The 20,750-nt window shown below is 62.3% G+C and overlaps 2 protein-coding genes across 3 annotated transcripts; one reads left to right on the forward strand and one right to left on the reverse strand.

Moving 5' to 3' along the window:
• Positions 1-1,356: 1,356 nt before the first annotated feature.
• On the forward strand, positions 1,357-4,760 carry MYDGF (myeloid derived growth factor). Its single transcript, XM_005531620.3, has 6 exons — positions 1,357-1,554; positions 2,389-2,439; positions 2,672-2,733; positions 2,987-3,068; positions 3,619-3,691; positions 3,977-4,760. The coding sequence occupies exons 1-6, from the start codon at positions 1,375-1,377 to the stop codon at positions 4,054-4,056; spliced, it is 528 nt and encodes a 175-aa protein (XP_005531677.2). The 5' UTR covers positions 1,357-1,374; the 3' UTR covers positions 4,057-4,760.
• A 1,043-nt stretch (positions 4,761-5,803) lies between these two features.
• TIPE1 (TNF alpha induced protein 8 like 1) lies at positions 5,804-13,190 on the reverse strand. 2 transcript variants are annotated; one of them, XM_014260288.2, is made up of 2 exons: positions 12,754-13,190; positions 5,804-7,197 (listed from the first exon to the last, which is right to left on the reverse strand). In XM_014260288.2, exon 2 carries the CDS (start codon positions 7,193-7,195, stop codon positions 6,635-6,637), a length of 561 nt encoding a protein of 186 aa, XP_014115763.1. In that variant the 5' UTR covers positions 7,196-7,197; positions 12,754-13,190; the 3' UTR covers positions 5,804-6,634. The 2 variants fall into 2 exon arrangements, with proteins under 2 accessions (XP_014115763.1, XP_014115764.1); XM_014260289.2 differs by lacking the exon at positions 12,754-13,190 and adding an exon at positions 9,577-9,829.
• Positions 13,191-20,750: the final 7,560 nt, after the last annotated feature.

Consider the following 20,750-nt stretch of genomic DNA (forward strand, 5'->3'; position numbering starts at 1 on the left):
TGTCTACAAGAGTTTGCAGATCTGTCGGTTCCTCTGATCCCTCAGCTTGCTGCAGGATTGTTTGGCACCCTAAAAAGGGGCTGGTCGTCTTCTTTTGGGGACTGAGACTCCTGAGAGGAATTAGCTGGGAAATCTCCTGGGAGGAGGAGCTGTTCCTTCTGGAACAGGCTCTGTTGGAGATTGAAATACAAATGACGTGGGAGGCCCCCAGCCGCTGTCCAGCGGGGAAGGCGATGGGAACAGGGAGCAGGGTGGCTCTGGGTGGAGGATTTGCAGCTGGAGGATGAAGCTGAGTTAATTTCCTGAGTGGTAATGACAGAGGAAGCAGCAGGTGCTGGGGAAACCAGGCAAAAAAGGCTCTTCCTCAAGAATTTGGGACTTGAGAGTGGCTTGGGAGGCATTTCTCTACCAAAAACCCACCCTGTAGGGCTTTATTTTTAGGTGGATTGTGTGGAGGGAGAACAGATGTTCTTGAGGACTTATTTTTAAAACAAAATCACTCTTCAAGCTACAAAATTAGCTCAGAAAAGTCACTCCTTGCCCTGAAAGATGCTTGAATGGAAAACTTCCCGGCATCTCCATTCCCAAGGTGGGTGGGATAAAGGTGCGACGACAGCTGTGGCTGCGGGAAAAGCCACGTCAGGGGAAACTCGGGGTGCTCGGGGGTGTCAGGGGTTTGATGTCTGTGCTGGGCCGTGCAGAGGAACCGGAGCGGCTCAGGAATCGCAGGGTCCCCACACGAGGAGCGGGGTGTGTCTGTGCTGGCCAAAACAAGGCTGTAAATCCATCCTGGAGAATCCTCTCGGAGGGATCACAGCCAGGACAGCCCTCCCTCCCTCCCACCCTGCCAACCCACCGCTGTTTCCTTCTGGAAACTTCTCTTCCTGTGCAGCAAGCAGCAATTAAAAGTGCCTTGGTTAATTGGCTGATGCAGCCGGGGCCTCGTGGTACAATCGTGGCCTCACGGGATGGGTTGGGTGGGATGAGAATTGAAGCCCATCTTGTTCCCGGACACCTTCCAGGCCGCTCCAAGCCCCATCCAACCTCGATGCTCCCTCCAACCATGCTCAGCATTCTCCAGGCCTTCCCTCACAGCTCGGCCATCCTGCTGTCCTCTGTTCCCATGGACGCTTGTCCCAAAGGCACCTTATCCTCGCGGTCCCTCTGTCCCCTGACCACAGGGCCTCTTGTCCCCAATGTCCCTTGTCCTATTGTCCCCAATGTCCCTTGTCCTCGATGTCCCCACGTCCTCCTGTCCCTCCGGGGTCCCCGCGGGTTTGGCGCGCCCGGGCTCCTGCCCACACCCAACATGGCCGCCGCGCCGCCTCCGGGCTGGCCCCTGCCGGCCGCCATAGCCCGCGCTTCCTTTCCAAGATGGCGGCGCCCAGCGGGAGGAGCGGCCGGCGCGCGTGGGCCGTGCTGGTGCCCGCAGCCCTGCTGTGCCTGGCGGCCCAGACGGCCGCGGAACCGGGCACGGCCCCGGGCACGGACCCGAGCACGGCCGAGTTCGACGTGCGGCCCGGCGGGGAGGTTCATTCCTTCTCCCGGAGCCTGGTGAGCGGCCGGGAGGGAGGGAGCGGGAGCGGAGAGGGTACGTGCCCCTCGCTGATTGGCTGCGCGCCGCGTCACTCATAACTCCTGCGGTGGGGATTGGCTGAGCGCGGGGGGGCGGGGCTAGCGGGTGGTGGGGGTCCCCAGGGCGAGAGGGGTCCCCAGAGAGGCGGGGGGAGCCCGGGGGGAACGGGGGGAGCCCGGGGGGAACGGGGGTCTGCAGGGGAAGGGGGGGAACGGGGGAACGGGGGTCTGCAGGGGAAGGGGGAGCCCGGGGGTCCCCAAGGAAAGCAGGTCCCCAAAGTGGGACAATCTCTGTAGCGAGGAGACCCCCAGGGATGGGGACCTGCCGTGGATAACGCCCCCCAGGAGAAGGGGGGTTTCCAAAGGGATGAGCTAGCCCAAGGGCAGGGAGAGGGGAAGGGGTCTCAGAGAAAGGAGGGTCCTCGTGGGAGGGGGCTCAGCAAAGGAAGGGCCCCAGTGCAGAACGGAATGGGGGTCCCTGGGCACCCCAAAAACGAGTCCTCACCCCAGCACTTCAGGCAGGAGGAAATGGCCTCAGGTGGTGCCAGGGGAGGTTCAGGCTGGATATTTTGGAAAATCCTTCATGGAAAGGGAGGTTGGGCACTGGCACAGCCGCACTGGGGGGGTCCCTGGAGGGATTTAAAGCCGTGTGGATGTGGCACTTGGGGACAGGGGTCAGTGGTGGCCTGGGCAGCGCTGGGGCACTGTTGGACTCGATGGTCGTGGAGGGCTTTTCCAACCTCAGCAGTTCCTGGAGTGTGTGGAGGAAAAGCTCGTGCTGAAGCGAGGCTGCTCCTGTTCTCTCTCTGGCAGGGGGATTACGGCTGCACCTTCACCTACTCGGCCCAGGGCGGCACGAACGAGGTGAGCAGGGCAGGCCCCAGGCACGTCCCCTTGGCATCAGCTCCTTTTTCCCATCCTGAAAGGAGAGACTCTGAGCCCTTTTGTGTGGGAGCACAGCCCTAACTGCGGCGAGCAGGGAGCAGAGGGGGCCAGCAGCGGGTGCTGGGTTATTTTGGAGCTGCTGCTGCAGCTGCAGGGGAGGGATTGCCCTGCAGGGTTTTCCCCACGCTGACTCCGGATCTTCCCTGTGCAGCAATGGCAGATGAACATCGGAGTGAGCGAGGACAGCGGGCTCTTCTCCTGCTCCGTCTGGAGGTGTGTCCTGAGCAGGGGGCAGCGACAGGGACCCTTCTGTGCATCTCTGCAGGGAGGGTTTTCCTCTGCCGGGGCTGCTGTGGCTCTGGGGGCTTTTTGTGCAGCTGTTGCTTTATAAATTCTGTGATCTCTGCACAAAAGCTGCAGGAGATCCAGAGGTGGCTGTGGGGGGAGGGAGGGAGCCAGGAATCCTTCACTCCTCTGCACCTCCACCCTCTGTGCCGCTGACAAAGGCTCTGCTTTCTTCTTTCAGGCCCCAAGGGAAGTCTTATCTCTTCTTTACCCAGTTTAAAGCTGAAGTGAAAGGAGCCAAGATAGAGTATGCCATGGCTTATGTAAGTCCCAGCTGATCCCGGGGAAGCAGGAGTGTGGGAGGCTGCTATAAAACATGAATTAGACGTGGAAAACATTTATTAGACATCTGTGCCATAAAATGTGCTCCATCATGTCCCTAATTAGAGACTGGTGGCAGGCAGGAGAGGGGCTGCAGGTGGGCAGGCTGCTCCATTGTGCTGCTGCCCTCTCAGTCACAGGGATTTGCTGGGAGGGGGCTCCAAAGGCACCAGGGCACAAAGGGAGGCTTGGATTGCCTCAACTAATTGCATGTGACAAAGCAAATCAAACCTCTGCTGCTGTTTGTGTCTGGCTCATTCTTCCATTTCCCAGTTTCCAGGGGTGAGGCTTTCACTCACCCCGAGGACACGAGCCCGGGGTTTAATAGGAAACGGTGAAACAGCCAGAGATTTTCCTTCCGATTTCCTCTGTGCACTTAATTCTTCCACTGCACAGAAATCACAGACCCGCTCGTCAGTGTGCTGGTTTGGGTTGGTTTGAATGCTGTGGCTTGTTGGACTGCCTCTTACAGCTCCTTCCTTCCTGTTTCAGTCTCAGGCTGCTGTGGGTGCCCAGAGCGACATCCCCTTAAAACAGGAAGAATTTGAGATCACTGACACAACAGGTCTGTGCCTGAGGGAGCAGTGAGAGAGGGGCTGGGCTGGGGGACAGGCCAGGGACCAGTTTAAACTCAAATATCCCCCAGTGCCATGGAGCTGGGGGTGCAGTGCTCTCCATCCACCACTGGCAGCTGGATCTTGTGGGTCCCATCCCAGTTAAATTCCGAGGGTAAGGAATTAACAGCCTGGCCTGTGCAGGAGCGGGAAGAGCAGTGCCCAGACACCCTGGAAAGGGCCCAGTGGGGCTGTTTTGTTCCTGCTTTTCCATCTGCTTCTCTCTCTCTCCCCAGTGTCTCACAGGGAAGGCAAGTTCCGTTTCGAGCTGTCCAAACTCGTGATCGTAGCAAAAACCCCCCGTGACGAGCTGTGACCCCCAGGCCAGCCCTGGGCAGGGGGCTCTGCCTGACCAGCGTGGCAGTGAAGGAATTTCCTGCTGACCTGCAGGCTTTTGCTTTTGGTTGGCCAAACCTTTTCTGTTTTCCATACTGAAATGTTCCGGGGACCGACGCGAGCGGGGTTTGGAGGTGAGGACGGATTTGTTCCGCCGTGTGTCAGTGACACCGTGCTCTGCAGCTGAGAGCTGCCACTCCTCCCGTGCCCCTTCCTGCCTGGCTGAGCTGCTGAGCAGAGCTCCCTGGAAAGGGGCTCCTTATCTGCCTGCCTGGGAAGAGCCTGCAGGGAGATAAGTGCCTGGATTTCAGCGATTTTTCCCTTGCTAAAGGGAAGTTGTTAACTCTGTAGTCTCTGGAGGGGAGATGGGATTTGTCTCTCCACCAGCTTGACAGGAGGAAATAATTAATTGAGAGGGAGGGAGGGATTTGGCCAAAGCTCTGATTCCATGGCAAGTGTGTGGCTGGGGTGGATCCAGAGCTGGGCTTGGGTGGGGGAAGGCAGAGCAGTTTATTCTGACACAATCAGGAATCAATCCAGGCAACACTTCCACATCTCAGTACAGCCACGGGACTGTTTTATACCTACAGAAAAGTGATTTTTTTCTTATCCAGAGTAATAACAGGGAATGTGCAATTCCTTTCCTGAGTAAATACAGCACAAATAAAGAAATAAAGCATCGTGCTCTGGCCTGAAGCTGCTCTGCTCTGTCCCTCCCCTCTGCAGCTGGCTGGACTTTGTTGCTGCTTGGTTGGGAGGAGCTGAGGTGTTCCCCGGGAATTTGGGAGGACATTTGCAGAGGGTTAGGGGGGGACACACACCTTGGCAACAGCCAAGAATTCTGGCTGGGCATCCCTCAGCCCCATCCCAGCACACCTGCCAGGATTTCCAGCTCTGGTTTATGTCCAGGACACTCCTGACAGCAGCCCAGGGGGGACAGGAGAAGCCAGCCCTGCCCTCCTGAGGGACCAGCAGCAGCTCCTGGTGTTCTCCACACCCCCTGTGAACGGGCTGTGCCCCCAGCCCAGGCTGTGTCACACAATTACCTGTGACAGCTGCAGCCAGGCCTGGGAAATGACAGACACAGGGCCTTTGTGTCATTCATTTATCTTCTGAGGCTGAGTTATCAGGGCCAGTGGTGAAAGGGAGCAGGAGCGGAGCGCCCGTGCCTGGAGACATCCAGCAGGGAGCAGGAGGCACAAGAAGGCCTGGAGATAAGGCCAGTGGAGATTGTGTGGTGCTCCAGGCTGTGTCCCACTGCCACCCCCTGCTCCTGCTGCCAGGGCTCTGCCTTGGGCCCTCCTGAGCAGGGAGGGGTGCAGAGGAGCACGTGCTGGGAGCAGGATCTCACAAAATCATGGAATGGTTGGGGTTTGGAGAGGCCTTAAACTCGTCCAGTCCCACCCTTGCCATGGGCACCTTGCACTGTCCCAGGCTGCTCCAAGCCCTGTCCAGCCTGGCCTTGGGCACTGCCAGGGATCCAGGGGCAGCCTGTGCCAGGGCCTCCCCACCCTCCCAGGGAGCAATTCCTTCCCCATGTCCCACCTAACCCTGCCCTCTGGCAGTGGGGAGCCATTGCCCCTTGTCCACGCAGATCCAGGAGCTGCTGGGCCATTGAGCAGGGACAGCACAAAGCCCAGGTCACAGAGAGCCACCACCCCCTGGGGGCAAAGCCAGCCGTCCCCAGGGCTCATTTTGTCACTGTCACCACTGCTGGAACCACCTCACGGAGCTCCCAGGCCACACAGGTGAGTTTATTGAAATAACTCATCAGGGCTACAGAGTTTGCTAAAAACCAACATCACTCAGTCAAGGGCGTGGAAAAGGGATGGAATCCCAGGGGAGCTTTGGGTGACCAGCAAGGGCAGCGCGGGAGCTGCCAGGTGGCACCGGGGGTGGGAGTTGGGTGTCGGGCAGCTCCCGGGATCCAGGGCAGGAGCAGCTGCCCCAGCCCTCCCCCAGGCAAGGAAGGATCCTCCTGCTCTCAGGGACTTGTCTTTGAGGACACCAAAGCCCGTGCAGAAGCATCTTCCTGCCTGAGGCAGCGCAAGTCCAGAGCAGGATTTGCTCCCATCACGTTGTGGAGCTGCTGGAAGAAAAGCACAGAATTCCACAGCCCTCCAGTCATGGAGTCTCAAACTGTTCACCTCAACCGTCCCACCTGCTCAGAGACACCTCACAGGTGCTTCACACCGCGAGTCTTTGGTTCAGTTTTCCCCTAGAGGGTTACAACAACAGAGTTCAAGGCAAAGAGTCCAAATCCTTGGACTCTGAGCTAAAGGCACTTGGTGGGCAAAGGAAATCAAACTGTCCAGCAGGATCCTGCACCCCAGGATGCCCTGGGGAGGGCTGGGCCCAGCACAGGGAGGGGTTTGCAGACCCTGGGCAAGGGGGAGACAAAGTCAGGAGGTTCAGTGTCTTGGAGAAGCGAGGAGAACACGAGTGAGCGCTGCAGAGAGGAAGAGGGGATGGCGAGCCCGGTGAAGGTCAAAGCAGACGTCGCATTTCGGCCTCACCGGGGGCAGAGTCCAGCTGCCAAGAGCCCACCTGGGCCACCCTCAGATGTTGTCCTCCTCCAGCATCTTGTTGACCCCTTCGCAGATCCTCTTGAGGTGGGTGCGGTAGGGCTCGGCCGGGCCGTACAGCGCCGACAGGAACTCGTAGTCCGCAAAGTGGTTGAAGACGTGGTTGATGCGCGAGTGGGACTTGGCCGTCAGGTGCCCGTTGACTGCCTGGTGCAGCAGGTCCCGGCACTCGGTGAGGACGCTGGACATGACCCTGCGGTCGAAGGTGAAGTCTATCTGGTGGAAGCTGACGGCCGTCATGGCCAAGGTGTGAACCTTCTTGCGGAAGCGCTCCATGACCAGCAGCTCCTCGGGGCTGAACTGCCCGTTGCGGTACAGAACCCCCAGCTTCATCACGATCTTGATGAGGTTTTTGATGATCTTCTGGGCCTCTTTGCGGTTGCGGGTGTACTCCTTGGTGGCCCGGTACAGCTCGTCCAGGATCTCGCTGCTGGTGTCGTCGATGAAGGCGTTGGCGATGGTCTTGGTGGCCATTTTGCTCAGGAGCTTCTTCTGGGCCTGCAGGGCCAAGTTCTTGGTGCTGAAGGTGTCCATCTCTGCGGGGGAAGAGGCACACACGGCTCAGTCCCTGCTCCGCTCCATCCCCATCTCCCCTGAGCGTCCCTGTCCATGGCAGGGCGTGGAGCTCCATGAGCTTTAAGGGCCCTTCCCACCCAAACCATTCCATGATTCCGTCATTCCTCACCTCCCCGTGCAGGTTTTTGGCAGGAGAAATAGCATCTCCAGGCAATGGCGAGACTGAGGGAGCTCCTGGGTGCCAGGGCAGGTGAGAGCTGAGCTCACCCCCAGCTTTGGTTGGTGGCACCACTTTCAGGCTGTTGCCACCTTCCTTGTCCCAAACCGTGCGGAGGCTGCAGCGAGCGGGGTGTCCCTACCTGAGCCACGAGCCTCCATCGCGGTGTCCCTCCTGTCACCTACGCCTCCCTCCTCCCCGTGCAGGAAGAACTCTTGCCCCATGGTTTTAACATTTTTCCTTCCTTAAAACCTGACTCATTTCCTGCAGGGTGAGCTGGGGACGGCCCAGGTGGCAGCTGAGTCACCCCCGATGCCATGTGCGGCATCCACCCGGTGCTGGCCGCAGCTGGAGCGGCACAGCCGGTTTGCAGCAGCCAGCAATGGCGTGGGAGCCCTTTTCCCTGGCACTGGAACACCCACACAAGCTCAGACCTGTTCTGCCGCTGCCCCAGCCTCCTCTGGAGGTGAATAATTCACCCCGACAGGAGCCTCAGCTCCAGCCCAACTCCCACATCCCGGCGGGACCAAATCCATCACCTGGGGCAGAGCACGGCTTTAAACTCTGCTGGGAACGATTAAAACGCCGCCGACCCTGGAGATGCATCTTGGCCTGGGAAACCGCAGAGCTACAAATCACAGGGAGGGGAGAACAGCGGGAAAACAAGCGGGATGGATGGGCAGAGCTGGGAGCTGCTTATGCAAGAGCCTGCACATGGCATGGACAGCCTGGCAGAGCAGGACGGGATCAGCCTATAAATCCAACCCCAGGGAGGGGAGAGGAGATATTTCAGGTGAAGGAGAGGAGATATTTCAGGTGAAGGAGAGGAGATATTTCAGGTGAAGGATGCTGCTGGTGTGAGGATGGGTTGGGATAAATTGCTCATGGAGAGGGAGCAGGTTTAGATTTGATGTTAGGAAGGAATTCTTCCCTAAGAGGATCCCTGCCAGAGGTGCCCAGAGCAGCTGGGGCTGCCCCTGGATCCCTGGCAGAGCCCAGGGCCAGGCTGGACAGGGCTGGGAGCTCCTGGGACAGTGGGAGGTGTCCCTGCCATGGCAGGGGTGGGATGAGATGAGTTTTTGGTCTTTCTCCAACCCAAGCCATTCCTTGCCTCCGGGGTTTGTCACGGAACCGAGTCTGTCCCCATCACAGGCAGCTCTGTCATCCCCCTCTGGCCAAGCTGAACGTCCCAGACCCCTCTGGGGATCCCCAGTCCTGCTCCCACCACTCTGCAGGACACCCCAGGCTCGGGAGCAAATCCCAGCTCCTCAGGGATCCCCTGCTGTGGCCGAGCTCCCCCGGCCAGGACGACGGGGCTGAGCCCCGGCTCCCCGAGCATCTCCCAGCCATCAGCTCCCAAACCCGAGGGCAGCCAAGGCTCCGTGGGGACGAGAATTCTGGGGGCAGTAACGGAGCTGCCGCCTGCAGGGTTATTTACAGCCCTCAGGAAAAACACGGAGGTTTGGAAGCATTTCCTACCATGGGAAAACATTGATTTTTGTCAGCCTCAGCCTCGAGCTGAGGCTCTTGCACTTAATAAGACAAAAATGACAGCACAGAGCCTGGTGACAGCTGCTCCCAGGTCAGGCTGGTGGATTCCCAATGGCTGCATCCGTGAGCCGAGCCCGGCGGGAGGGATGGGCAGGATGGGCAGAGGCAGCTCCATCCCCTCTGGCCTGGCTGCGAGGGCGCTCACTTCACCCACACCAGGCATCCTGGCCGGAAGGAGCCGGGCTTTGCTGCGGTGTTGACAGCCTGGAATTTCCCTCCCCAGGACTGTGGGGTGCCCTGGGAACGGTGCCTGGACAAATTGGAATTCCCACACCCGAGCTCTCCCTTGTGTGACCACAGACATAAAGCGAGTGCAAACTCCACCTCCAGAGCACATGAAAAATAGGAAGTGCCAAGTCCTGCTCCCAAATGCCAGCTGGGATAATGGATCAACCCTCTGCTCCCTGCACCAAATAACATCCGGCTGCTCACAGCCCTCCCCTGCTCCGGGACCAGGAGCATCGCTCCAGGGGGGAAACTGAGGCACCAAGCATTATGGGGGGGGTCAAGGGACCCCAAAAGTGGTACAGGCGGGTATGGGGATCCCAAAAATGCAACCAGTTCCCTCTCCAGTGCCCGGGGTCGGTTTCATGGGCTGCTCCCTGCAAAGGCCAAGGAAAGCCAGGCTCACCTCCTGCTGGCTCCCGCTGTGCCAGGCCGGTTCCCCCGGCACCTCCACACCACACTCGGCCTGCCAGGACCTGCTGAGTCAGCAGCAGCAGCGGATTTCACCGGAACGAGCCGTTTTCCTGCTGGGAAGGGCCCCACGACCCCATTGTTCACGAGGGGCTGCTATCAGTGCGAGAGTCGAGCTTTGCCCCGAGCAGCCAACTGCAGCCCGAAATAACCCACTTCGCTTCCTTCCTGTCGCTCAAGTTTCCAGCCCGGCTCAGGGCTAGACTGCCCCCCACCCCCTTCTTCTTTTTCATGAAAACACCCTAAAAAACAGCTTCTTCTTCTTCTGAACTGGAGCAGCCGAGTGCTGCTGTCACCGAGTTCCTCCCTGCTCCGGAAGAGTGCGGCAGGGCTGTGGTCCCAACCGTGGCTTTGGGGACAGCTACAGCCCTTTCTTGGAGGGTTTCCACCCATTTTGGAGGTTTCTGGGGAGTCTTGCAGCCCTGAGCTGAACCCTGTGTGAGGGTTGGGGTGTCCTGGGCCACAGGAGGGTCCCCTGGGTTGTGCCGTGCCCATCTCTGGTTTGGCTCTCCCCTCGCTGGCCTTGCACCTCAGCCAACACCCAGCTGTGACCTGATTTCCCCAAAAAACCTCTCCCACCCCACTGAGGACACAAGCATCAGTGAAAGCTCCTGTCTGAGGGGGGAAGACAGGATCCTGTCACCCTGTGGTCACCTGGCGCCGGTGGCACCAGGGCAAAGCTGCCAAGTGAGCACCGTCCAGAGCTCCTTTATGAAGCGGGGCCAAACCCAGCAGTGACACCATGGCATTTCTCATTTTTACCTGTCCCAAAGACCCCTCTCCCTGCCTGTCCCTTTCACCTGGTTCCCAGCAGCAGCTCTGTGGGCTCGGTCCCCCGAGCGCCCCCAGTTCCCTTGGCAGCAGGTGAATATTTCATGCAGGAAAGGAAAAGCACTTAAATAATTCATGGAGCAGCGCAGAGGGGGAGGCTCCACAAAGCTCCAGCTCAGAGCAGAGGCACCTTTGCCTCCTCTTCCTCCTCCTCTCCCTCCTCCACCTTCCCACCGTGGCCGCAGTAACTTGGATTGTCTTGCTACAAGTTTCCTCCGACATGGAAACATCGTTTCCCAACAGGATAAACACGGAATAGCGGCGATTTCCCTGGATTTCCCTGCATCCCACACCCCGCTCTGGGAAACAGCCCCGCTCTGCACCTCCGCGTTCCCGGTGTCCCCGGCCCCGTGGCTGAACGCCAGGCGGGTGGATGGGATCCCTCTGCTCCGCTCTCCGACCCCCATTAATTAATTAAACCCTCCTGGATTACCGGAGCCGGGTCGGAGTGCCGGGCAGTAACCGGAGAGCCCCGGCAGCGTTCCCAGCCCGTCCGTGCCCCCGCAGCCCCCAGGCCCCGTTCCCGGCGGGGAGAGCGGAGGAAGAGGAGCGGGAGGAAGGACGCGTGCCGGGGGTTGCCATGGGTGCAAAGAGCAGCCGGAGACGCCGGCCCGGGCTCGTGTGTGCCCAGCGGGGCGAGGCCAGGAGGAGCCGCAGGGTAAACACCTCGAAAAGCTCCTCTCCCGGCGAGGTGAGCCCGCGGCCGGAGCGGGGACTCTGCGGGAGCTGCGCTCCCGAAGCAGCGCTCGGCACGGCCCCGCCGCTGTCCCCCCTCCTCTGGCACCGGGGGCTGAGCTCCCATCCCCAAACCTCCCTCCGCGGGCACCGCTGCGGTGGGAACCCGCTGCACCCACGGGAAGGAGACGGTTCTCGGTTTTGCCTGGGAATTCTGATCCGCCCCGGCAGCTCCGACGTGTCTGTGCAAGGAACCGAGCGGCCCCGGCCGAGGGGGCTCCGGCGATGCCAACCCCGGGCGTGGGTGGGGAACCCCCGGCAGCGCTTCCCGTGGGAATGGGATCCCGGGATCCGCGTGGAGCCGGGCTCAGACACGGCAGGGCTGATTTGAGGATCTGCTGTGGCATCGAGGAATTCCCCTGGGATTACCGTGCCCCGGGGGGCAGGCAGCTGCCAAACTGGAGAGGAGGAGGAGGAATGGAGTTTATTTTAAGTAGAGAAGGAGGAGGAAGAGGAGGAGGAAGGGGGGTTATTTTATGAAGAGGAGGAGGAAGAGGAGGAGGAAGAGGAGGAAGAGGAAGAAATAGGGTTTTTATGGAGAAAAAGCAGAGGAAGAAGAGGAAGAAGGGGGTTATTTTCCAGAGAGGAGGGGGAGGAGGAAGGGGGGGGTTATTTTGGAGCATCTGTCTTCCCTTCCATTTCCTCCTTTTCTTTCTCCAGCTGCCATCAAGCTGCTCTCTCTGGCAGCAACTTCCTTTCTCCATCGCTCGGAGCAGACGGAGACTTATGGGGAAGTAGAAAACAGAGGCTGGGAGGAGGGAAACTGAGGCCAAACCACCATCCGTCCGTCTGTCCGGCTGCGGCGGGGGCCAGGGCGCATCACATGCTTCCTGCCCCGGGATCAGGAGGACAAAGTCGCTCTGGGAGGGAGGAAAACTCCATGGGACAATTCGGATCCAACACCTCGGAGTCAGCAAAGAACGGCCCAAAATGGCCCAAATCCGTCCCCGCTTCAGGGGAGGATCAGTCAGGGTTGGGAGGTTTTACACCCAGCCCTTGCCCCGGGACGGCTCTGGCGTCTCCAAAGGGATTGTTCTTTCCAGGAATCGAGGGATTTCATCCTCTGGAGCGCAGGGGTGGGAGGAGGGACGGGCGATGCTCGAAGCCAAGTGCTGCCATGGGGCACCCGGCCCTCCCTGGCACGTGGGGCCGTGACAGCCCCACGGGGGTGGCTCCGGTGCCTCCTCCCAGCTCCCGTTATCCAGCACCCACCGGACACTGCGCTCTCGCATTTCCCTTGGATCTGGGGGGAAATCGCCCTTTCCCCGTGTTTTATCCACCTGGGAAAGCTGAGGCACATCCAGGGGCTGCCGGGGGCAGCTCCGGGCTCTGCCCGTCCCGCAGCTCCCGCCCCTCGCGGCTCCCCAGACCCTCCTTTCCCGCCGGGGCTCCCGGTGACACCGGGGAGGGGACACACACGGATGATTCCCGGGGTGAGGAACGAGAGGCTTCGCCCCTCAGTGCAAGCACGAAACGGGCCGGTACCGAGCGCTCCCGGCCCCACGGACCGGGGAAGATGGGAGGTACCGGGGGAATCAGCCCTTACCTGCAGCCTGCCTCGGGGAGAGCGGCGCCGGGACCGGGACCGGGGCTGCTCCGGTGCCCCCGGTGGGGTGGGGCGGGACGGGGCGGGGCGGGAGGCGCGGGACGGGGAGGGAGGAGGGCCCCGTTTCCCTCGGCGCCTCTCCCTGCCCGGCGGGCCCCAGCAGCCACTACCAGTGCCCGGTGTCCTATGTCTGGTGCCAGTTCCCGGTGTCCGGTGCCCGGTTCCCGATGTCGGTTCCCAGTTCCCGGTGTCCGGTTGCCGGCTCTCAGTGCCCGGTTCTCGGGGCCGGTTCCCGGCTCTCAGTGCCCGGTTCCCGGTGCCGGTTCCCGGCTCTCAGTGCCCGGTTCCCGGTGCCGGTTCCCGGCTCTCAGTGCCCGGTTCCCGGTGCCGGTTCCCGGCGGGTCGGGGCCTCCCGCCCGCGGCCGCTGCCAAGTCCCGCGCGGGGCCGGGAGCGGCGGGGGCGGGGTTGGGGGCGTGTCCAGCAGGCAGCGCCATCCAATGGCGGAGCTGGGCTTGCTACGAAGAAGCCAATGGGAGCGCGTGAATGGGGAGTGGGCGGGGTCTAGCGGGCGCGCCCCCGTGGGTCCCGCGCGCGTGGGCCGGAGCCGGTAACGCGCGGGGGGCGGGCACGGGGCCCCCGCAGCCTGCACGGGGTGACAGGGACACGGGTGGGTGACAGGGACACGGGTGGGTGACAGGGACACGGGTGGGTGACAGGGACACCGGTGGGCGACAGTGACACGGGTGGATGACAGGGACAGCGGTGACAGTGACACGGGTGGGTGACAGGGACACCGGTGAGTGACAGGGACAGCGGTGGGTGACAGTGACACGGGTGGGTGACAGGGACACCGGTGAGTGACAGGGACAGCGGTGGGTGACAGTGACACGGGTGGGTGACAGGGACACCGGTGAGTGACAGGGACAGCGGTGGGTGACAGTGACACGGGTGGGTGACAGGGACACCGGTGAGTGACAGGGACAGCGGTGGGTGACAGTGACACGGGTGGGTGACAGGGACACGCTGGGTGAGAGGATCACGCGTGGAAGCGCCCGGGACGCCGGGCGGGCTCCGCGGCGCTGGCGAGCAGGAGCTGAGGAGGGCGCTGCCGGACCAGGCTGAGCGTGGGCAGAGCCGCGGGGTCTCGCAAAGCTCCCCCTCCTCTGCTCCCCGCGACCTCACGAGGGGATGTGACACCCGTGGGAAGAGAGGAAGGCGTGGGCGCTGCCGGCCGAGGGCAGCGTGTGCGGGAGTGATTCGGCCTGGGGGTCGTGGCTGTCAGTTCTTCCCGGTGCTGGGGACCCCCCGACACCCCAGAGATTCGGAGCTCCCCCGCATCGGGGGTGTCGGAGCGTCCTTCCTCTTCCTCCTCCCGGCTCAGAGGGTAGGAGCCGCGGCACGAGATCCTAATTCCCAAAGGTGGCATTAAACAGATTAAAAACGGGATTTAGAGCGGATTAAAGTCTGGATTAACGGGAGCCTTGACTTGAATCTTGGTCTCACGCAGCGGCTGGAAAGCGAGCCCCAGATCCTCGCCAGCCCCCCCGGTCCTGCTGCCCCCGCCCCACGGCAGTGCCCGACACCCCCGGGGCATCGCCCTCACTCCCCGTATCCCCGAGGATTTGGTCTGGTCCCAGGCCGTGCCGGAACAGCCAGAGCAGCTGTCGCCGCCCCTCCGAACAGTTGTGGCACCACCGTGCCCGGCACAAATCCCGCTCCGGGCTCGTCTGGTCCCGGGGGCCACCAGGAGCCGGGTCCTGTGTCCCCATCACTGCCCCCTTCTGTGTCCCCATCACTGTCCCACCCCACATTCCCGTCGCTGGGACACCCCCGCAGCTTTTCTGAAGGTGTTGCTGAAGGTGTTCGGAGGGTGACGGGGAGGGCCGGTGCACCCCGGTGTGCCCAACACCCAGATCCCACAGTTCCCAACTCGGGAAGGATCTCGGGGGTGTCCCCACGTCCTGCAGAGCTCCGCACCTCCCTCCAGCCCCGGAGCAGCGGCTGGGGGTGCTTGGCTGGGCTCTCACGGGGGGAGCCCCCACAAATCCTCGTCTCTGCCTGGAGGGCGCTGCCGCGAGGATGGAGCTGCGGGTCAGCGGGGATGGGAGCTGGCTCCGCATGAAAACAGGGAATAAAAAAGAGAAGCAGCAGGATCTGGGCCAGCTCCGAGCGGCCTCTCCCCCCGTCCCTCCTCTCCTTTCAGGGAAAAGAAATGGGGCTTTGCAGAGGCTCCTCTCCTGCCCGCCGAGCATCGCCCGTCCTCGGGGAGGCGGCACGGCTCATCCCGATCCCTCTGCCGCGGCACATCCCACCCGGACACCCAGCACAGCTCCAGGAACGCCAGTCCCGGCTGCTCCCTCCGGCCGGCTGCGGGGGCTCGGCTGCGGGCAGGGGGGAGCATCCCCAGGGAGGCAGAGCCTGAATAATTCAGGAGAGCTCAGCGGGAGAAACAGGATCCGCTGCCGCCAGGGCGCCGAGGGGAGCTGGGAAGGGCACGGAGCCGCTCTCTGCCCTCCCTCAGTCCCCGGTGTCGCTCTGCCAGGACACCTGAGGGCCCCGGCCCATCAGAGCAGGCTGCTGCTGGCACATCCTGGCTCCGAGAGGCCCCAACACCTCGTTCGGCTGAGCCGGGGGTGTGCAGGGGGACAGGATGGGGACAGGGTGTCCCCAACACCCACCTGTCCCCGTGAATGGCGCATGCCAGAGCCCGGCAGCTCCTGGGACAGGGGATGGTGTCCCTCCCCATAAAGCCACTATTGTCACCGGGGCACGTGCGGGGTGGGGGAACCCCCGTGGTGGATCCCGCAAGCCCTTCCCTCTCCAGCATTTTGCATTCCCACTGCTCCCTGCCCGCGCCGCACAGCTGTGCCTGGCCACAATGGCCCCTTCTTGCCGCGTCACCGGCGCCGGCTGCGCTCCCTCGGCCCCTTCCCCGGGGCCGAGCCACCCCGCTGGCAGCCGAGGCGGAAAAATCCATCCCAGTAAAAAAAAAATCCATCCTGGCAGGCACCAGCTCCGGAGGAGAACCGCGAGCAGGGCACGCTCTCCTGCCCAGCTATCGCAGTGATGCTCCAGGATTTTTGCCGGCATTGGATGGAAGGAAAGGGGCGATGGAGCTGTGATTAGGGGTGCTGGCAGTACCCGAGAGGAGCTGGTGAGACCATGGGACTGTCCTCGAGCCGTGGCTGAGGCCGCGGCTCCTGATTCCCGGGGCTGTATCCAAACCGTGCTCCTGGTGCTCCCTCGGGCAAAGGGATCTCCTGGGTCCCCAGGCCACAGCGCCGAGCAGAGCAGTCCCCTGCCACTGCCACCCTCCCCGCTGCACATCTGGCCTGGTGTCACAGCTGGATCAGGCCCCCTGTGCCTCCGTGTGTTTGTTCACAGAGCGGGGAACGCCGAGCCTCGTTAGTTAATTAAAGCTCGATCGAAGCTGTCAGGCAGTGTCATTCCTCGAGAGGCTGCGAGGGCTCCCGTCCTCCCGGGAAGGGATGGAGGAGGATGCTCCAGGGGAAAAACGCACCCTGGGGAAGAGTTTCTGTGATTCCCCTCCCTGGGAGGACACGAACCTCCATCCCTGTCTTGGGGACTCTGCTGTGCGGCCCGCCTGAGCGTGACCCACTTCCCCGAGCTCAGCTGAGCCCTGGCTGCTTCATTTGGGGCTGGGGGCTGCTGAGAGGGACCCTGGCAGCTGAGCCGAGCCCAGCGCAGAGCCCCGGGCACGCTCCGGCCGGGACAAAAGCAAATGTAGGTTAAACACAAAGTGCTGCGGCTGCGGCACTCGGAGCCCGCTCGGCCGCACGGGGGGGCCGGGGCAGGCGCCCACCGCTGCAATTAGCTAATTGCTCCTGTTCCCCTCGCAGAGGATGCTGTTACTGCTCCCTGCTTCACTCTCCATCGGATAAAACTGCCCTGGGGGACACCGTGCCCCCCGCCTGCCCCCCGTGCTCCGCTCAGCGCTGGGGGGCTCGGGGAAGGGGAGCCCCCCCAAACCTGCTGTTCCCAGCCCCCCTGGATGGGATCCCCGGTGTCACCCGCTGCGGACAGTGGGGACAATGCCACCAGGGATGGATCTGGCTTTCCCCCACATTTTGGGGGTGTCCTGCTGCCCCTCAAGGTGTCGGGATCCCTCGTGGCCAAATTCCATCCAAGCTGTTGAGTGGGAACCTGGGGAGTTTGAGTGACAAACGATATCGTCAGAGGGGGTCCTTGTGTCACCCTGTGGGAAAAGGGACCCCCAGCCTGGTGGGTGATGGGCGAGGGGACAGACAGGATGCTGATGACATCATCAGAATGGTCGATGACATCATCAGGTGGCAATTACCGGGGGACAGAGAGGGGGGCCCGGGCAGGCTGTGCTGGGACCGCTGGATGTGCAGGAGGAGGAGCAGGAGGAGGAGGACGGTGTCCCCATGGAGCCGTGTCCCCAGCTCATGGTCGCTGGGCCTGTCCTTGTGCTGCTGACATATCGACTGACAACTCTTAATCAAGTGGATTATTAATTAGCAGCAGAGCTGGCTGGTTAATCCCGGCCGGGCTGGTTTGTGCTGACACAGCCGGGTACCGCGACAGTGCCACCGTGCTGGGCACAGGACACCCAGGGCATCCCGAGGAGAGGGATGGCTGCTGTCCCCGCGGTGGTGGCTTCACCCCTGTCGCCCACTGTGTGACCCACTGTGACCCAAACCCTGCAAGCTTTCACCCCAAAACTGGAATCGCTCTGGCACAGCAGGGCCGGTGGCTGGCTTGGGTGGGTGCCCGTCTGTGACGAGCCTCCGTGCCATCTGGGCTGGGCGGGGGGAGGTGACATGCGTGTCCCTGGTGCCACACGTGTCCCCAGCCCTTGCCGTGGTGCGGGGTTCCAGCCCTGTCCCTGCCCTGCCCCCTGCGAGAGCAGCTCAGGCCACACGTGTGACCCTGTCCCCGCTGTCCCCACTGGGTCGAGGGTCCCAGCGGGCTGGGGACAGGCGGAGGGGGCTGGGGAGCGGCTCCTCCATCCCCATCTGAGCTGTTCTCACCGCAGCTGCTGCCGCGGCTCCATCCCGCATTTCCCTGCGCGTCTCGGCCATCTGCCGAGGGTTTGGGGGGCTGCTCTCCGCATCCCCACCCCGCTGCCGCATTTTGCTCCCCGTTCCGCTGCAGAGCGTTTCATTTCGGCCCTGATCCGTGCCGGCTTCTCTTCCCCGCGATTTCCCAGCCCTAATTAAAGCTCGGAGCTTGTGACGGCGCTTCCCTGGGGATGCTTCCCTTGCTTCCCAGTTCCCGGCAAGATCAAGGGGATAAACCGATGTTGCCGGCTAAGAGAGCGCCGGCGGCAGCTCAGGGAATCGGTGACAAGCCCGGAGCTGGCGGCAGCCGCGGAACCGGAGGAGAATCCCCCCACGGAGCCTCGGGGTGTGCGGGTGCGGGAGCGCTCGGGGCTGCTGAGATGAGGTGGGCAGGTCTGAGCCCGGCTCGGAGCCCCATCTGTGGCGGCTCGTGGTGGCCTCGCTGGGTGTGCGGTGACAGCGGCAGGAGGGGAGGTTTTGGGGTGCCACAGCCACCTGTCAGTGTGTCCCTGTCTCCCTCCCGCCCCCCACCTGCACCCCGCGATGCCCCCTCACGGCCCAGAGCACCCCTGTGACCCCCGGGGAGGGACAGCTGGGCTGGCACCCGCCTTGGCGAGCCGGGAGAGCCGGGAGAGCCGGGAGAGCCGGGGGAGCGGAGCTGCCTCCTCCCAGGCACCTGCCAAGCAACCACAGCCCGGACATCTGTGCCCGCTGCCAGCTGCCAAGCAGCTGCCCTGGGCACCCGAAAAGCCACCCGCAGCCCCCCGGGGTGGATTCCCAGGCCTGGCAGGGGGACGGCTGCTGCAGGCAGGGATGCTCCGGCTGCCTGGCACGGCTGCTGCCTGCTTAATTGCGCTGAAAGCACAACAGATGGCAGAAGGGCTTCAAGATGTTCTTTTCCAACATTTTGGGCTCCTTTGCTCGCCTTCCTCCGAAACGGCTCCAAGGAGGGAGGCTGGGAAGAGCCCTGTGCGCACGGGGAGGGTCGATGACCCCGGGGACGAGTCCAGGCTCACGGTGCAGCAGGGGAATTAAAGGGAATTAAAACATTTGCCGGGCTCACACTGCGCCGCTTTCTTCCCGCTGTAATCCCCGCGCCTGCCGCCCTTCCTGCCCGCACCTCCAGCACCTGCCCGCTGCTCCCGGGACACAAAAGCCCCTTTGCCGAGTCCCCGGGGCAGCTGCTGGCAGCGCTCGGGTGCTGGGGGGTCCCTCCTGGGCCGTGGGAGCTGCCAAGGGACCTCGTGGCTTCTTCCCAGAGATGCGGGTCCTGCCACGCCCCAGGCCCAGCCCCGGACGGTCCCGGCACGGCCCCGAGAGCGGCCCAGCAGGCACCGGGGACCCCGGGACCCCGAGTCCCGCCGGGACCCGGCCCCGGAGCGAGTCCCGGGCGAGGCTGGAGCCAGCACGGGACCCCCGGGCACCCCCGGCCCCAGGCCCAGCCCGGCCGTGCCGCTCCCCCAGCGGCTCTCGGGGCCGAGGTGCGGCACCACGAGCCTTTGATGAATTATTTATGAGGCAGGTGACCTCATTCATTCAGATTGATTTTCCTCCGTGTCACTCCAATTCCATCACGCTCCTGGAACGGGCGCACGTCAGGTGCTGTGCTGTGGGGACAGGCGGGGGCAGGAGGAAAAAGCCTTTTGCCAGCTATTATTATTAGCGTTAATAATAATAGTATTATTAATGATATTAGTACTTTCAGTGTCAGCATTGTTATTGTTAAAATTGAGATTTAAAATTATTATTATTGCTATTATCATCATTAGTAGTATCATTATTGATAATATTGATATTTTTATAGTTGTTACCAGCCTCCTGTCCTACCCAGGACCCCGGGCTGTGCCCACCCTGCCTTGCCCAGGGCAGACAGACCCACATCTGCCGGTGCCTGGGTGGCCCAGGGCCACCAAGGGCCGTGTTGTCACCTCTGCCGGCTGTCCCCAAGCAGGAGGGTGGGAGGTGGCAGCCTGGGTGCCCTCCCCGTGTCTTAAAGATGTGGCTGCAAACGCACCACTGGGTTAGAGCTGGAGATATTTGAGGCTATATTTAATTTTAAGTGTTCTCTGTGTTCAACCACTCGCTTGAGTTTATTAAAAGATATATTAAAAAAGTAACGTGTATTTATTTGTGTACACAAATACAAATACTCCTGCGGCCCCTTCCCAGCACTCGCTGCCTGTCTGAGCTCTCTGTGCCTCAGTTTCCCTCCCGGCTGGGCGGGAGGAGGATCCCCGGGGCTGCGGGAGGAAGGCTCAGGGAGGACTCGCTGCCTCCGGGGAACCGCCGGTGGGAAAGGCTGAGCCCAGGGATGCGACAGATCCTCACGGGAGGGGACGGAGCGCACGGTGCTGCTGGCCTTGTGACACGGTGGCACTGCGGGACAGCGAACTTCTGCCCTCCAGCACCCCCTGAATTCCCCAGCCGAGCATCCCCTGCCAGAGCAGTCCCTGGACAAACAACATCCCCCCGGACAAACAACATCCCCCCGGACAAACAACATCCCCCAGCTCATCCCCCCGGCTCAGCCGCCCCCGCCGGGCACCCAGCACCGCCTCACCCCCAATTCCCGTCAGGAGCCGCCGAGAGCCCAAATTCCCCCCGCGCCGGCCCTGAGAGCGGCTCGGTGGCAGCTGCCCATCCCCATTGTCACCCGACAATGGGAAGCGCCCAGTCCTGCTCCCCGGGAGTGCCATTAGCCCAAATATTTGCTTCCCGTCTCCAGGGTGACAGGGTTGCCAGCGCTCACCCACATCCCTCCTTTGATCATTTTCCTCTTGATCTTCCGCTCGCCGCTTCCCGGCGCTCCTCCCCGGCGCCCTCGGCCCGTGGGGATGCGGAGCCGGTGGCACCGGGAGCGGCGGTGCGGGAGCAGCGGGTGATGGAGCCGGGGGGTGCGGGAGGGGAAGGCAGGAGCGGGAGTGATGGGGATGAAGAGCGGAGGGTGAAGG

This window comes from Pseudopodoces humilis, chromosome 28, assembly GCF_049639895.1.
Source record: "Pseudopodoces humilis isolate 2021_Gansu_Grassland_sample_001 chromosome 28, ASM4963989v1, whole genome shotgun sequence".
Lineage (NCBI taxonomy): Eukaryota > Metazoa > Chordata > Aves > Passeriformes > Paridae > Pseudopodoces > Pseudopodoces humilis.

What these genes read in the sequence shown, in the direction of transcription:
- TIPE1 (XM_014260288.2), bottom strand. Translation starts at nt 7,195, where the DNA reads ATGGACACCTTCAGCACCAAGAACTTGGCCCTGCAGGCCCAGAAGAAG.
- MYDGF (XM_005531620.3), top strand. Translation starts at nt 1,375, where the DNA reads ATGGCGGCGCCCAGCGGGAGGAGCGGCCGGCGCGCGTGGGCCGTGCTG. An exon ending in CCCAGGGCGGCACGAACGAG is followed by an intron (nt 2,440 to 2,671) that starts GTGAGCAGGGCA and finishes TTCCCTGTGCAG; the next exon opens with CAATGGCAGATGAACATCGG. An exon ending in TTCTCCTGCTCCGTCTGGAG is followed by an intron (nt 2,734 to 2,986) that starts GTGTGTCCTGAG and finishes TTCTTCTTTCAG; the next exon opens with GCCCCAAGGGAAGTCTTATC.